This window comes from Halichoeres trimaculatus, unplaced genomic scaffold (assembly GCF_033239565.1).
Source record: "Halichoeres trimaculatus isolate MK-OKI-2021-1 unplaced genomic scaffold, fHalTri1.1 fHalTri1_scaffold_17, whole genome shotgun sequence".
NCBI classification, from domain to species: domain Eukaryota; kingdom Metazoa; phylum Chordata; class Actinopteri; order Labriformes; family Labridae; genus Halichoeres; species Halichoeres trimaculatus.
In genome coordinates, this window is record NW_027437195.1 from 8,268,354 (window position 1) to 8,283,502 (window position 15,149).

The 15,149-nt window shown below is 41.6% G+C and overlaps 1 protein-coding gene across 1 annotated transcript in view; it reads left to right on the forward strand.

The window, feature by feature from the left end:
• kif6 (kinesin family member 6) overlaps positions 1-15,149 on the forward strand; it is a 91,585-nt gene that overhangs the window by 61,658 nt on the left and 14,778 nt on the right. Inside the window, exons 14-15 of the mRNA XM_074692202.1 lie at positions 6,433-6,535; positions 8,449-8,504. Coding sequence (XP_074548303.1) covers positions 6,433-6,535; positions 8,449-8,504 — 159 coding nt within the window. The remainder of the gene's footprint in view (positions 1-6,432; positions 6,536-8,448; positions 8,505-15,149) is intronic.

Here is a 15,149-nt window from a genome sequence, read left to right on the forward strand (position 1 = left end):
AACTTTACGCTGCGACAACGTTGCACTGCGTCTTGACTGCGTTAGTCAACCCATGACTGACAGACAGCTGGAGTCATGAGACCGAGGAGTTCCTGTGGTTCCCACTCTGTTGATAAGTCTCTCTTCATTCATGGTCAGCTGTAAAACCTCAAACCTGTGGAGTCCTGGTCCGGTTCCAGTAATTATGTCCATTCGTCATCGTAGTCAAACTAAATACGAACTGATTTTGACACGGTCTGTTTTACGTCACTTGGTGTTTTTAGGTAGTTTCCGGTCATGACTACCTGTTCCGCCTGATCTTCCCTACGCTGAATTTATGCGTCACAGCTCCACGTCCAGCAAAAATAGGATGGCTGCGTATTGCCTGCAACAAAACAGACCAGCCACACAGACAGACTGTAACAGAACAGATCCAGTGTAAATTGACAGATTGATTTAAATGAAACCTATTTCATTTGTTTTTTTTGCCATAAGGCCCCATTTATATGATTTTTTACCCCAAAAATGCAAAAACACAGTGGAAAAAAATCTGCATTTACACGGAAGCCCTGAGGGTCTGAAAACGCTGCAGTAAGAATGCCAGGCCTGTAGTTGGCACTGTAACTGTCTTGTCCAGAGGCAGCTTTTGGTAGATCTCCACCGAAGTAGAGTTGGGTTAATCATCTGGTGTACTGGCGAATGCTGAGTCCAGAAGTGGAGCAACAGATGCACATTTGCTTGACGACAGCATTTCCACGCTAGCTTACTGTTTACACGGCATCGGTGGGAGCAGCGTTTCATAAAAATAGAGGCCCTTTTTTAAAAGTTTGAGTTTTAGGTTGGCTACAACGTTGTGGCCATGTAAACGCAAAGCCAAAAAGCAACAATACTTTTGCGTTTCACCCTAAATGGCCCCTTTGGTTCAGAGTTAGGTGGAACATTCGGGGTAGCAACCAGGATTTATTCAGCTCATAACAATCTGACCTCTTTCTGCAGAAAGAAGTATCATCAGAAAATCCCATTATCAGACGGATGTGGCATCCCTACTGTCAAAGAGTCACAAAAGGTGGAAGCACATCTTCTATCTACTGATCCAACAGGAACTTAGAGAACATCCTTAACTTGGTCTGCACCCAAACACACATATCTGTTCACAGAGATTTATGAAGGCTAAAGGCAGCTCACTGATAGTTGATAGGTCTTTGGATTGCATTCTGGGTATTGTGTCTGCCTCTTTTTCTTCCCATGTGGACTGATTTCCTTGATACATCAAAGGCTGCCAAACATGATTGTGGATTTTCCAAAATCTTGTCCCATGATGACAGTTTAAGTTCACACTGAGATATCTGTTTATCGAGACCAGACAGTGACAAAAGCGAGTAATAATTATTTAATGGGATTTTGTTGGAAGGTCAAAATGTCTATTATGATAATCATCTCCACTGCTTTCAACATCGCTTTAGCTTCATGAGCTCAGATGCTGCTAGTTCATTACATCATGTAGAAATGCAGCCCTTAAAATGACTCAGTTCACTTTTTTTTGCCAGTGGCATTGAAACTGCATATCATTGTCCAACTTTCTGGAAAATTCCCAGATCCTGCAGTCCCCGAACAGTTACATGTCTACTCTGGAATGTTTGTCCGCTTTTCTCACACTTCATGAGAAATTCCGGCCTCTTTCTGCTGTTTGCAACCAGAACATGCTTCCAACTGCATCAGCTGTTGACCAGCAGGAGAGGCTTGATGGTGTCCAGAGCGGCTCTTTGGGAACAAAAAGCTTTTAAGAACATATTGAGCAGTTCCAGATGATCAGAGAAGACACCTCAAACTTTTTGTATTTGACTTTGACATCCTGGAACAAACCGGGTGTCAAGGATGTTTAGAGCACCAGCTAATGCTGCTGTATTCAGTTACACTTTGAATATGCTGAATGTGCAAAATATCACAAACGCATCGTTGACACAGTAGTTTTATACAGTGCACTCTGTTATATATCATTCCCATCTGGAGTGCCGACTTTCCATGACCCACTTGGAGACTCGTAACCAAGCTTTACCCGCATTAGCTCATTGTTCTTTGCTCTGTCCTAATTCAAAACAAATGCACTCCTCTCATCCTCTCTTCATGTTTGATGGGTCACCGGATGTTTATGAATGTCTTAATTTCAGGTCTAATCTCAGGGTTCTGGCGCTGTGGGCTACAGCCTCTATGGTTAGGGTTACGGTAATTGCTGTCCCCTGAAGATTAACTGTAAATGTAATGATGATGACCTTTCCATGGAAACCATTCCTGCTGATTGAGTGGCATATAATCGACTTTGGTCTTTCCATCATACACGCTTCTGCTCTGGGATCTGAGCTTTGCCAGTGCAGAATAAAACATGAACATTTATCTCTTTTAGATGAGTACTGTGTCTGCAGGAGCACAAATAACAAGACTCACTGACCTGGAGTCTATGCTCTTTAATCTGCAGACTAATCTCCTGAGTTAGGTTGATTGAGCCTTCTTTCAGAAGTACAGGTGTACAGTGCAGGGCACTGAGGTAAAGCTGTCACTGCCTGCAGGCTATGTCTGGTTAGAGATTGGTTATGACTTTTTCCTCAGTCTTTTCTTGCCTATAGACTGGAAGGTTAGTCATAATGTATTTCTTCCAAAACTTGGAAATCAGGCACTTGTGGTCATCCAGGGGCTGCACAGTGGTGAAGTGTGTAGCACCTTTGCCTCACAGCAAGAAGGTTTCTGGTTTTACTCCCTCGCTGTGCGACATTTGCATATTTTCCTGTTGCATGCATGAATGAAAGAGGGGGGTATTGAGCTTTTTTAAGGCCATACACTGTCCCTCTTGTTCCCCAAACTTTACATGATTTACAGCTAACAAAAAAAAAGAAAAAAAAAAGCTTTTATAGATTTTTTTTAGTGATTAAAAAAATCCTCATTTTAGCCTCTGTCTAAAACACTCTGTTTTTGCTGCTGTCTCTTTAAGGCTCCCTGCTACACCAACCCCCTTCCTTCTGATTGGCCAGACCTCAGCTGCCAGCTGAGCTGTGCGCAGGCCTTGGTGTTTGAGGCCAACCTCTCTGAAGGGTTGTACACCAGTTAGGATAGACTTGTGAGATGACCTCATCATTTTAGCCAGTCTTGTGAAGATTTTGTGCTATTTTTAGGAAAGATCTATCTGAGCAGTTTACAGATTCAGAGATGCCAACATATTGAAAACTTGCACGTTAAGCATTAGGGATGGGTACCTTTCACATTTGAAATGATATGGTACAGATTTCCGGTACTTGGCAATCAGTATGGGTGCTCAGCGGTACCAATTTTTTGTACTTTTGTGTGCGTATGTGGTTAAAAAAAATATCAATTTGTTTAAAAATAAAATGTAAATTCCTTTTAATTTAACATATTCATTCTTCAATACATAACCCTCACAGTCACAAGGATGCATTCAGGTACCTAAACATGGAACCGTTTGATTTTACCCGAATCGGTACCTGGTACTTTTGACAGAATTTGGTCGATAACTATAAAAGTATCTAATTCGGTACCCATCCCTATTAAGCATAGACAGAGTTGTTGCTTTATATTCATGCTTAAAAAGTGAAAAACCTCCTTTTTAACCTCTCCTGTGTCTTATATGCAGGTTTAAGAGGTTCCTTTTATGGCTCATGCATTGAGCTGTGAATTCATTTCAACTTGTTTTATTATCAACTTCACCGTAGTTAGCTTACACAAACATTAAATAAGCAAAAAAATAAATGACAAACTCCCTGATAACCAATCTACTATCCTGCTTCTGCTCAGAGTCTGAGACATGTGGCTGCTCAATTCCATCTGAACTTTCATGAACGTACAGTTTGTCAGCTATTGAGGGGCAGTCCTGGTACAAAGTCTTCTTGTGCTCCAGAGATTGTTTTTATAGTGTAAGAAAGAGGTTAATGGATAGACAAGGTGTTCCTGTTGTAATTCAGACTGGTAATGACTTGTATTAAGCTCACAGAAAACTGGGGGACACATGGGAGTTACAGGGAGGGTTAGATCTTACTGTAAATCCTGCTTGCACATAATAAGACACTGATGAATTCACCAGGCTCTCCATACATGACTCTGAGTGAACTAAAGGCCTGAGATGAAACCTTCAGTAAGCCCAAAGTGCTGTCCTCTGTAGAAGGGAACCCAGCTCTTACCTTTGCTGCAGACTGTTTGATAGCAGTTGGTGTCAGACTAGTCGCTTCTTTATAAATTGTCGGAAAAGTACCGTCATACTTCACTTTGCTGGTTTTCTAAATTTTGTTGAAACAGCAACAATAGTCCCGACACATTCCTCTCCTGTAAAACCTCTGCGGTTTGTCAGCACTTGAAGCACGGAAAAGAAGAATTAGGAAAGTTGGCCTAAAGTCTGCGTGATCTCATTACCACAAATGATGTTAGAACAACATCATATGATGTCATATCTCTCTGAGATATTCAAGGAATGCTGCTTTTGTTCAAGAGTCAAACGGAGTGCATTTCCCCTCAAGAAACCCTCACAACTGATTTGTTGGCGTTGGCTCTTGCTACATGCTGCATGTCTGTGAGACAACTGCTGGTTTCAATCAGGACTTTCCAAAAATAAAGAAACAAAATTCCAAACTGTCCCACAATTAATCTCACATGAGTTACTGTCCTGTGTATGTCTTTGGTTAGAGCAGCTTCGTCTCAAAGATCCACACATTTTTACAAGCGGGGAATTTATTAGAGATCATTGTTAAGTGGTGGATTTTCCATGGAATTCTTGCAAAATAACGATGGGTCGCGTTCTATTATAAGATTAGGTCACACACACACAACCCTTACAGTCTTGCGTGCAGGAAAAACATGTTGCTTTGTTGGAAACAGGAGAGCTGTTTTACTGTAAATGTGATTTTCAAGTGTAGGGAGAGATTTGATGGACTGACAAATACATGTGTGGTTTCTCGTCTACACTCCAGAAACAACAATGAGCATCCAGAGTCCTTAAAATCTCAGGGCTAACCCTCCAGTTTTAAAGGGTCTTAGACTTGAACGTGATAAGAGAAAATCTTACCTTCAAAAGAACTAAACAACACTCTTTAGGTTATATTTTCAAGTTATTGATGATTGACTGAAGTAATTGCACTGTTAGGACTCCAGGGAAAGTGTCAAAGTAGTTTTTAAAGAGAGGGTATTGCATTTTTTTTTTCAGGGATTTATACTGGCCTTTTGGTTCCCCTGAAGTATCTTTACAAGATTTAAAGGTCAAAAAACTTTTATGAAAACTCTTATTTCAGCCTCTCTCTGAAATGCCTTGTTTTTTTAGCTGCTGTCTCTTCAAGGTCCTGGCTCCACGAACCCCTTCACCCTGATTGGCCAGCCCTCTGAGGTCTATCTGAGGCAGCGATATTGTCAGACCTTTATATTTGCAGCCCCCCAATGTGTCATGAGCGACTGAGGATATCCTTATGTGATGACCTCATTGTTTCAGCAAGTCCCATTAAGATCTTGTCAAGATCTCATCATGATCTTGTCAAGATCATGCTAATTTTAGAACAGACCTTTTCGAGCAGTTTACAGTTTGGGTCCAGCTTTGTCACTGAATATCCACGTTTGAAACATGGGACAGCAGGTTACCCCTCTTTAACTTTTTCTTTAACAAACCAGACTCTCTCCGCAGACTGACATCATTACAGTTAGTCAGACTGAGTTAGAGCCACATCTTAAACTATAGTTTCAAAAAAAACAACTGACAGTATCAGTTGAGTTTTGAACAATCAGCAGTACTGGGCACAGAAACGATTCGCCATAACAATCCTCTCACTAAACTTTATCCCTTGGCTAACATCATCATCCCTCCATTTAATATCTAATAAGACCTTCACAGGTTAACGAAAACAGAGCGCCGTGTGTTATTAGAAGGTGGTAGGGAAAGAACTGGATGTTCAGAACTTTAATAAAAATTCTCGTTAAATTATTATTACAGCACAGTAAACCATTCAGCGTTTTTAGCAGGATGTTGTGTCTAAACTTTTATGATTTCAGTGGTGAGCTGCCAGAGTCAGGCGGGGGTTATCCGCTGTAAAGTGCTGACATGTAAAAACTTGCTGTTTATGTTTGTGTTTATGTGAATGGAGGTGAATTGAATGGAGGTCTAATGGTCCCTCAGTTCTGTAATCAGTGATGGGTGGGAGGTCAACAGTATGAGCGGGGCTCCAGCAGACATCTGGCTGCCAGATTGGAACTGAGTACCTGTGGATGTGGGAACGTGCACAGCTCAGGTCTCTCAGCAGGTTCCAACACAGCTCCCCTAAGTTAATGGATCTATTTTAGAAGCATGACAACCCCAGAGTCTTGTTAGTGTGGTATTGTCTGTTGTTGGTTAAAAGAAAGTGTTTACAGCCTGGACAGGGTTATGTGTTATCAGTAAAAGCGTAAGTCTGATGCTAGATCTGTTTCCCTCAGGTCCACAGCTGTCCATGGGAAAACAAGAAGCCTTTGAGACCTTTATCAGAGACCACAAGGACTATCAAACCATTGAGGACAACAAGAATCTGCTCAAACAGAGGTCAGTGACCACCAGGGTCATGAATCACTTTACTTTGTAGGATGATCTTCATTTTAGTCAGTCCTGCTCTGCAGCTACAGCAGCATATGTGTCACTAATTATTCCTCATTTAAATGCATTTTCTCATGAATTATTCAGGTGAAAGATCATTAAAACACCATTACAAAATACGCATGGTGGCTAAAAACATCAAAGTGGGGTTTATGCCATAGGTTCTTAACAATTGACCCACCCCCATAGAATTTTTCATGAGTGTCACAAAAATTATTTATTTATGTAGAGAACTGCATATCTGCATATGCTCATCTGTCAGCCAGCACACCGTCATCAGCATAGAGTTGATGAGGAAACTATATCGTGATTGTGTTTCTTGGCACCACTGACTGCACGTCAACATGAACAGCATGGCTGTATCCCCTCCTACAGTGGGAAGTGCAGTCAATAGCTGCAATTCTGTTTCACTTTTTTCGCAAAATCAAAGCAATAATTTTAAAGTTTCGCTAAATTACCATTGCGCCTTGCTGGTGTTTCCATTACGACTACAACTGCGCACAACTTGAGTAAAGTAAAACATAGCATCCGACTGGGTGCTGCACTCATGATGATGCCAATTCATTAATGTTAGTGTGGCCATGATCACGCTAACTCAAAAACAGGCAGGAAGAAAACACTGAATGAAACTCATCATCTCCAGCTTGCAATCTCTCACTCACACACACAGACCTCCTCCTGCTCCTCTCTGACTCTGACCCGCTCACAGCCGTCCTGATGCCTTCACTACTGATGGTCAAACACACAAACATCTGCACTGAACACAGAACTAACAGCAGAGCTGTTAAAATATGAACGCCAGAGTCCACATGTGTGGCAGCGGAGACGTTAGAGGAGGTGTGCTGACATGTTTTTTGCAAAAAAGGTGTTTCCATTGCACTTTTGCAATAAAGTTCAGTATCTTAACTTCTGTAAAACCACCTCATGAGCCCACAAAAACATTTTTATCGAAATTTGAGAGGTTTTTCCAAAATGTGGTGTTTTCATTACCATTTCTTAATTGCGATGTTTACGTTTTGTGCAGTTCTTAGTATAATGGAAGCGCAGCTAATGTCTTCACAGATGCTGATGTATTGCGCTGGTGGATCCAAAGTGTGCACTGAAATTATTTTCTTTTGTACTGAATGCCGCCAACCAACTCACACATTTAACTCAGAGATAAAACATCAAAGATCAAAGGTTGTGAATTTGTACTTATGAAATGTTAAGTGAGTCTTGTTTTAGTGTCGTAGTATTTTTTCCCCCTCCTCTAGTGCAGTAATCTATAAAATGCAGCAAGAGCTTTGTTCGTCAACAGAGCTGTCAATAGTGGAATCATCTCTTTTTTTCAACATCAAGTTACTGATTAAAACTTATCCGAGAAAAGGATGACTTGCACATGAATCAACATGAACAGAACTAAAAACCCATACTGCAATTGGTCACTGGGGGGAGCTCAGAAAGTTAAAGCTTCACTTGAGGAAGCTGTTGTTCTCTCAGAGATTTAATAAAGTTAGAGCTTGGTGCATATTACTCTGTCCTGTGGGAACCATAAGTAAGCATGTGTGTAATCTTTTGTAGCCTGATCTGTATTTTTTTCACATAGCTTAATAATATTTAAAAAAATAAAAAAGGATTAAGATCTCTTGGGTAGAGCAGTCAATAAACCTATAATGTTCTGTTCCTAATCCATTGTGAGAAACTTCCTTTATGCCATTATTCAGTCTTGTTTGGACCATAAGCATCAGCAGAGATAGCCAAGTTTGAAATCAGATAAACTTGTCAAAATTTATTACCCCTCTCCAGCTCATGTTTACCACATACACTCCATTAAGTCTGTTTTTTTCTGGATTGTTTCCTAACAACTGCATCCTTTACAACAGGTCAGCTGAGGCCAGAAAGCTTGGGGAGCAGCTGAATGAAACCAGGAACAGCATCAGTAAGTTGTCCCAACAGATTAAAGTTGCCCTCCAGAAATCCTGCTACATTTAAGAGCTGTGAAGATGTTAAACTCTGAATTGGCTAACAAAAGCTGTGGTGCAAGCCCGAAAGAACGCTGATAATTTCTGTAAATGTTGTCTGGGTCTCTGGAGACAGCAGCCTACCTGCCTGGAAAACGTTAATGAACACATCACTGTTGGGGATCCGCTTCCCTGGAGCACTGAAATGTCGTTCAGCACATTCCTGAACTTTCCAGGACGGAGACACATTCTGATTTCCACCCACCGAGTCTTCCAACCTGTGCTTTTACTAGCCTGGCTCAGGCTGTTTAATGATGACTGTAAGCACACCCATGTGTTCCTTTGGGCGATGTCCTTGACAGGTAGCCTTACTTTGCCAAAATGAGGCCTGGAATGAACCCAGCTCCAGTCAGGTCTGAGTGATTCTGAACATTACTGACAAGAAATTCAGCAGCTTCTATGTTGTGAAACAAAGATTTGTGTGTACCTCTGTGAGCTTTTACATGGATAGTTTATCAGAGGGTTTAAACTGATGTAGATGTAGAAGTATTCAGGTTTAAAAAAAAGGACTTGGGAGGAAATTTAATTTAAATCTCTTTTAAATTCCTTTTTTTCTATCATGGTCACTGATTTAATTCATGCATTGACTTGAGCTGCACACACAACAGAATATAAATTGATGCTTAACCAATCACCACGACCAGAGTGAGCTATAAAACACCCAAAAAAGATAGATGTCTACAGAATGTAGGCTTTTAAAACTATTTCAAAGCTAGACCCAGGTTCCATTAATAAACAAAGAAGGCAGGGTCTGTATACTGCAGACAGTCAGCAGGGGGAGCTCTTAATATTTCGCCTTCACAGTCATTTAGCACTCATGGGACCTGATCTACTAAGATCCCAATGACTTAAAAATTGCACTTGCTATTAGAGGGCATGTTCCAGGGGATCTACTATGATTGCAAAAGTGGTGCAGACTACCCTGTTTGAATGAGGCTTTTGCTTGAGCTACCAGCTGTAATCATAAGGAGATAAGGAGAGCAGAGTGGCTATAAACAAAAAACGAAGTTTGAAGCCATGGAGTTGGAGGTTTTGGGGAAGGAAGGAAATAAACACACTGGTGAACTCCAGCAGAAGAAACACGATTTGGGAAGCCATTTGTGAAAAGGTGAATGCAGAGAGCAGGGGTGGCCAACCTGTGGCTCGCGAGCCACATATGGCTCTTTACCTTTTGGTGTGTGGCTCCATGATCTATATATGGTTGTGAGTAGTGGTGTGCTGATCAACCTAAAATATTGCTATATTGATGCCTACGTTGGGATCAGTATTGATCAATAGCTGGGTGATGAGGTTGATACTTCAGTTTCAGTTTCTCTTCTCTACATGTGCTCCTCTCAATCGATCATGTGCTCATAGCTATCTGGATGGAAAGATAGATGGAAATGTATTTATTTTCCTTTTATGTCATTTCATTTATGTGTGAGAGGAAGTGTGTCGGTAAGACCAGGTGTGGTATGTGGCTCCTTGTAGTACCACAGTAATTTTGTGGCTTTGGGTCTCTGAATGGTTGGCCAGCCCTGGCTGAGAGCAAAACCAGAAAATCTACAAAGGTTAAAAGACAAAGAAAATTTCTCATCAGTTTGAAATTAGACAAAATATGCCTGAAGTCACAAAGTAACTTTATTAAAAAATGATTGCTCTGTTCTGAATTTAAAGATGATTTCTGAGATGAGTTTTCAGTAAACTCAAAGCAGTTATAAATGTGTTTCTGGGCCTGATCTGATCTGGTTCTCATTTTCTATTGCAGACTACGAATATCCCTCCGCTGTGTGTGTTTGTGGCTCATTTCACATGCCAATGAAATGGATAGGTTTTCCTCACACCAGTGCCTGGCATCACTGCTGCCTCAGATCACGCCTGGTGGTTTGGTAGCATTCAGCTGTTACCCTTACACATGCCAGCGGACACTAATCATCCTTAGAGTTATTTTGCAGCAATTATTCAAGTGTGCTGACTCAGACGTGTCATTCATCACATAGGAATAAGACACCATGGAGGAACTTGCTTGTTACATTAATGTAGGTTTACGATTTAATGTTCAAATTCTTTAACATACCCCAATTTGGAAAGTTATCCAAAAACCATCTTGCTGTCAGATATTATTACGTTGTTAGGTGCATGGAGCTGCATTCTTCCAAGATGAGGCAGAGTGTTTTTAGTGGAACGTGGTTGCCTCTTCTGGATGGAAAGTAGCACCATAACATTAAGCCGTGTGTTTCCTTTCCATCTTGGAAGCCCTGCTTGGAAACTTTACACTACCTGTGTCTTGTGGTTGATGCAGAACATGGAAACATTTAGCATAATATAGACAAAAGCGTGGTGCTGCTTTTCTTGATGGATGTACCCAGCATGAGGGTCAGTAAGCACGGGAGAAAGGGAGAGGTAGCAGCCTGTGGAGACGTTAGTTTCTAAACATTCCTGAGTTTAGGGTATTGTTCTTGGCCACATCCTTCAGCTCTGGAATCCAACCCACTGGAGGACCATACGTTCCAAGCCCTTAGGAGCAGAAAGTGCAAGATATACCGTATATTTATTCAGAGGGACCAGCAATGCACATCTTCTGTAGCATGAAAGGTGTAGGGCAGCTGGAAATGAGCAGCATCTCTTGATTTCTCTGCCAGATGTGGGGGATTTATGCAGAATAGTGCTTGATGGAGCGTGTGGTTCTGGTATCCCACTTTCATTTTCTGCTCACCTTTGCTGAAATGAACCCAAGTGTTTTGGCATGGATTGAATGATGGAAATCTAGAGCAGGGCAATTATTGGAGCTCTCTCAAGTAGAATTTCAAGAGGTCCCATGTTAAGGTACTTAAAGCTGTTTATAACAATTTCAGTTATCCTTTTTCTTTTCCCCAAGTTATTTTTTGGGCTTCTCTACCTTTAATTGGAGAGGATAGCTGAGTGGATAGAGTCAGAAACAGGGCAACAGTGGGAAATGACAGGTAGGAAACATGCAGGCCAGACTTGAACCTGGGCCACCCACTCAAGGGTGAACCTCTCAGGGTGCGACCTAGACTGCCAGGCTATCTGCGGCCCATTTTAGTTGTCTTTTAAGAAAGCTTCTAGCTCATTTTGTGGAGGATCTGTAACCTCATAAGATTCCAACCTCTTTATCCATGCAGTGTTCGAAGTCAGTTTGTTTACATGCAGCTTAAGAAATCAGACTACGAGCTCAGTCAGCAGGAAATCGAACTATTAAGATACATGTAAACACCCTAGCCAGACTGAGAACACACTGAGCATAGTTAGGATGACACACCTAGATCATGGATCGCTTTACCGCCTCAAATGCACCAGATATATGTCTGCAGTCCGTCTCTGCTGTCGCATGTTGACTGCGTTTGTCAGCTCACACTTGCTACGTGTTCAATCTGACAAGCTGCATGACTGACAGACAGCTGGAGTCACAGACCAAGGAGTTCCCGCGTTTCCTTCTCCTGTGACAAGTCTCTCTTCATTCATGTTCAGCTGTAAAACCTCAAACCTGTTGACTCCTGGTCTGGCTCTGCTCATTATGTCCGTTTGTCATCATAGTCAAACTAAATACAAACTGATTTTGACACGATTTGTTTTATCTTGAAAGTTATGTGGTGTTTTTAGGTAGTTTCAGGTCATAAATTCCTGTCTCGCTCGATCTTTCCTATGCTGAATTTATGCATCACAGCTCCACGTCCAGCAAAAATAGGACAGCTGCGTATTACCTGCAACACGATGGACCAGCCACGCAGACGGACCTATCCAGTGATCCAGTGCCGTGACAAAACGGAGATGGACAGCAGACACATCTGGTGTATTTAAGCCATAAGACTGTGGTTGGATTTGGCAGGACTCAGCAGGTCAAGGTACATCTCTGCATTCTGTGCGAGCAAATCTCACCCAGAAAAGGAAGTAGACGACCAGGATAAATAGGGTCCATGGAGTTCTGCACAACAAACGAACACCATGTAATGTAATTAACATGCATGGTATGTAAGAAACACAAAGAGCTACAGTCCCATCCATCTCGGCCATCATGGTTAGATGGTTACTTCCTCTCCAGGTGATTGTGCACCCAGCTTTGCCAATCAAAAAAGGACACAGTGCCATCTATTGAAACCCGGGGGATGTTCTCAGGCAGAAGCCGGGTTCTCTTTTCTGCATGTGTACACAGACAAGACTGGCCCCCCCGCTGTGACTTTACAATCGAGATATGACCTTAGTGGGACCACTTTATGCATGTAAATGTACTGTGTGAGTGGAGTTACTATGATGATGAGCTGTGCTGGGTTACAGATGTCTTTTTAACAAAGCATCACCAGCTTCACACTGACCCTTGTTGTCGAAGTAGTCTTAGGTGAAGTGGTTCACAAAAAGAAAAAATAATGAATCAGCACCAAGTTCAGCTGCACATTCCAGTATGGAAGGCAGAGTTTCTTTGATAGCTGCCTTCAGCTCATCTGTGTTACTAGGTCTGGTGTCTCTCATCTTCCTCTTGACCAGACCTCAGAAGTTCTCTTTGGGGCTTGGGTCTGGAAAGTTTGCTGGCAAATCAAGAACAGTAATATCATGGTCATATAACCAGCTTTTATTACTTATGACAGTGTGGGCAGGAGCCAAGTCCTCCATAAAGCTTGTCAGCAGAAACAGAGCATGAAGTACTCTAAACCTAATCTACAATTTCCAGGTACATTAACTTTCCAACAATGTTATTTACACTGGTTTACACTGGTTTTTGCAACAATATAGTATTTTTTTTCTTGGCTCAACTCTTGATATTAAGGGACTGTTTAGCCAACAACTGTTTTAGTACAAAACACAAAAGTATTGTTGCATTTCAGTTGTCTCGTTTACACAGAAAATGTGTTTTAGCCGACCTATTGAAAATGGCCTCCAGAGTCTGTGAAGAGTCGTAAAATTCTGACCATTTCTCAAGGTTTCCAGGAAAGAGCGTCTAATCTTGCTCTTTGCAGGAAGATGTTGTATCCAAATTGTTTTCACTTTGTTAAAGTAGAAATGTGAGAAGATAAATTTGGTTGGTAGACCAAACAAGTAGCTTTGCTTCCTTTTTCACCCTGAGTCAGTTAATATCCTCATGTCACACACGCAAATGTTTGAGGAAGTCAAAGGAAACATCCATCATCTCAACCTGACTTTGGTCCCCCAGGACTTGGACTGAGTCCAGGACCATGGAGACAGCTGTGGGAGTTAAAGTCATCATCCTGAGGAGACATAAGCTGATATATGGCTGTGACTCTCTATCTTATTTACGAGCTGACCTATAGAGCTATGTGTACCATTGCTCTGAGAACACCTGATGTAGAAACAACATTTTATGGTTTATACAATTTTCAAAGATTTTCACTTTTCTTGAAACAAAATCATTCTTTAGGCACACTTGGATCAGCATTCACTCTGATATTGAGAAGCAGGAAAAAGTTTGCAAACTCTTTGGATCTTGTTCTCACTGTGGTATTCATGTGGCATATCACATTTAACCCCCGACCCACAAAAATCACCAAATATTTATTGAGGCTTGTAGCTTGAAACCCGTCTTTTAGGACGACAGCACGTCTCCTGACGATATGGGGGGAAAACCCTGCACGGTTTGGAAGGCGGCTGCTGCATTGAGGCCACAGTCTTGTCCTGGAAAGCGTGTAGGAGAACTCAAGTTTAATGAAGTTTTGCAGCGAGCGCACCACACACCACTGACACTCGACACGTCTGAAAGCTAATCGTTGAGGAATTTCTCTCTTTGACAGTCAGAAATACTGTTGAAGTTGCCGTCAGTTTTTCTGCTTCAGCAATTTGTCCTGACAAAATAATCTGCAGTGTTTGACTCTTCAGTCATCGCTGAGGTAATTGTATTTTTTAAGTCGTGTTTCCAAGAACACCAGAGTTTATTCCTCCATTTCTTGATATTATATTTTAACCTCAAAGTTCCCACTAAGACATTGAAACTCTCAGTTGAGGAGGGATCCAGCAAAATTTCATCACAAAGACGTACCACCTCTAAAAATGACTGGTATAGGAAACAGGAAACAGAATAAACTTCAGCTTTCTGTAAACAGAGTCAATAACATGCTAAGCTGTTATTCAAAATTTGCTCCATTTTCCAACACCAGGGTTCCTCCGTGTGCATGACTGACGTAAGCCACACGCACAGTGCTGGCCCCTTGTGTGTCGTATGTGTCTGCTTTGTGCTCTCTGCACTTCTTCAGCCTGTCAGCGTAGCATAAATATTACCTAATCCTTTTATTTTATTGTGAAAGGTGCAGGCTGTACACATCCATTAGCTGTGGGTTTGTGTTTGGGAAAGTTGTTTCTGTAAGAAGACTCAGGACTGCCCACCTGACCACGATGAACAGCCACAGTGCATCTCAGTTCATTTATAATATCAGCTACACTTACCGCTGACACATGAAAACACATGTTTTGAGAGGGGCTCCCAAACTCTGGCTCATGCTGTAGACATTTTGGGAAAAACGATGTCATCATGGGCAGAGCACGTCCCTGATAGTCATTTATAACATTCACATCATCCATTTATGCCTCAAGCGTCTCCTAACACCCACAATGGTAGTCTG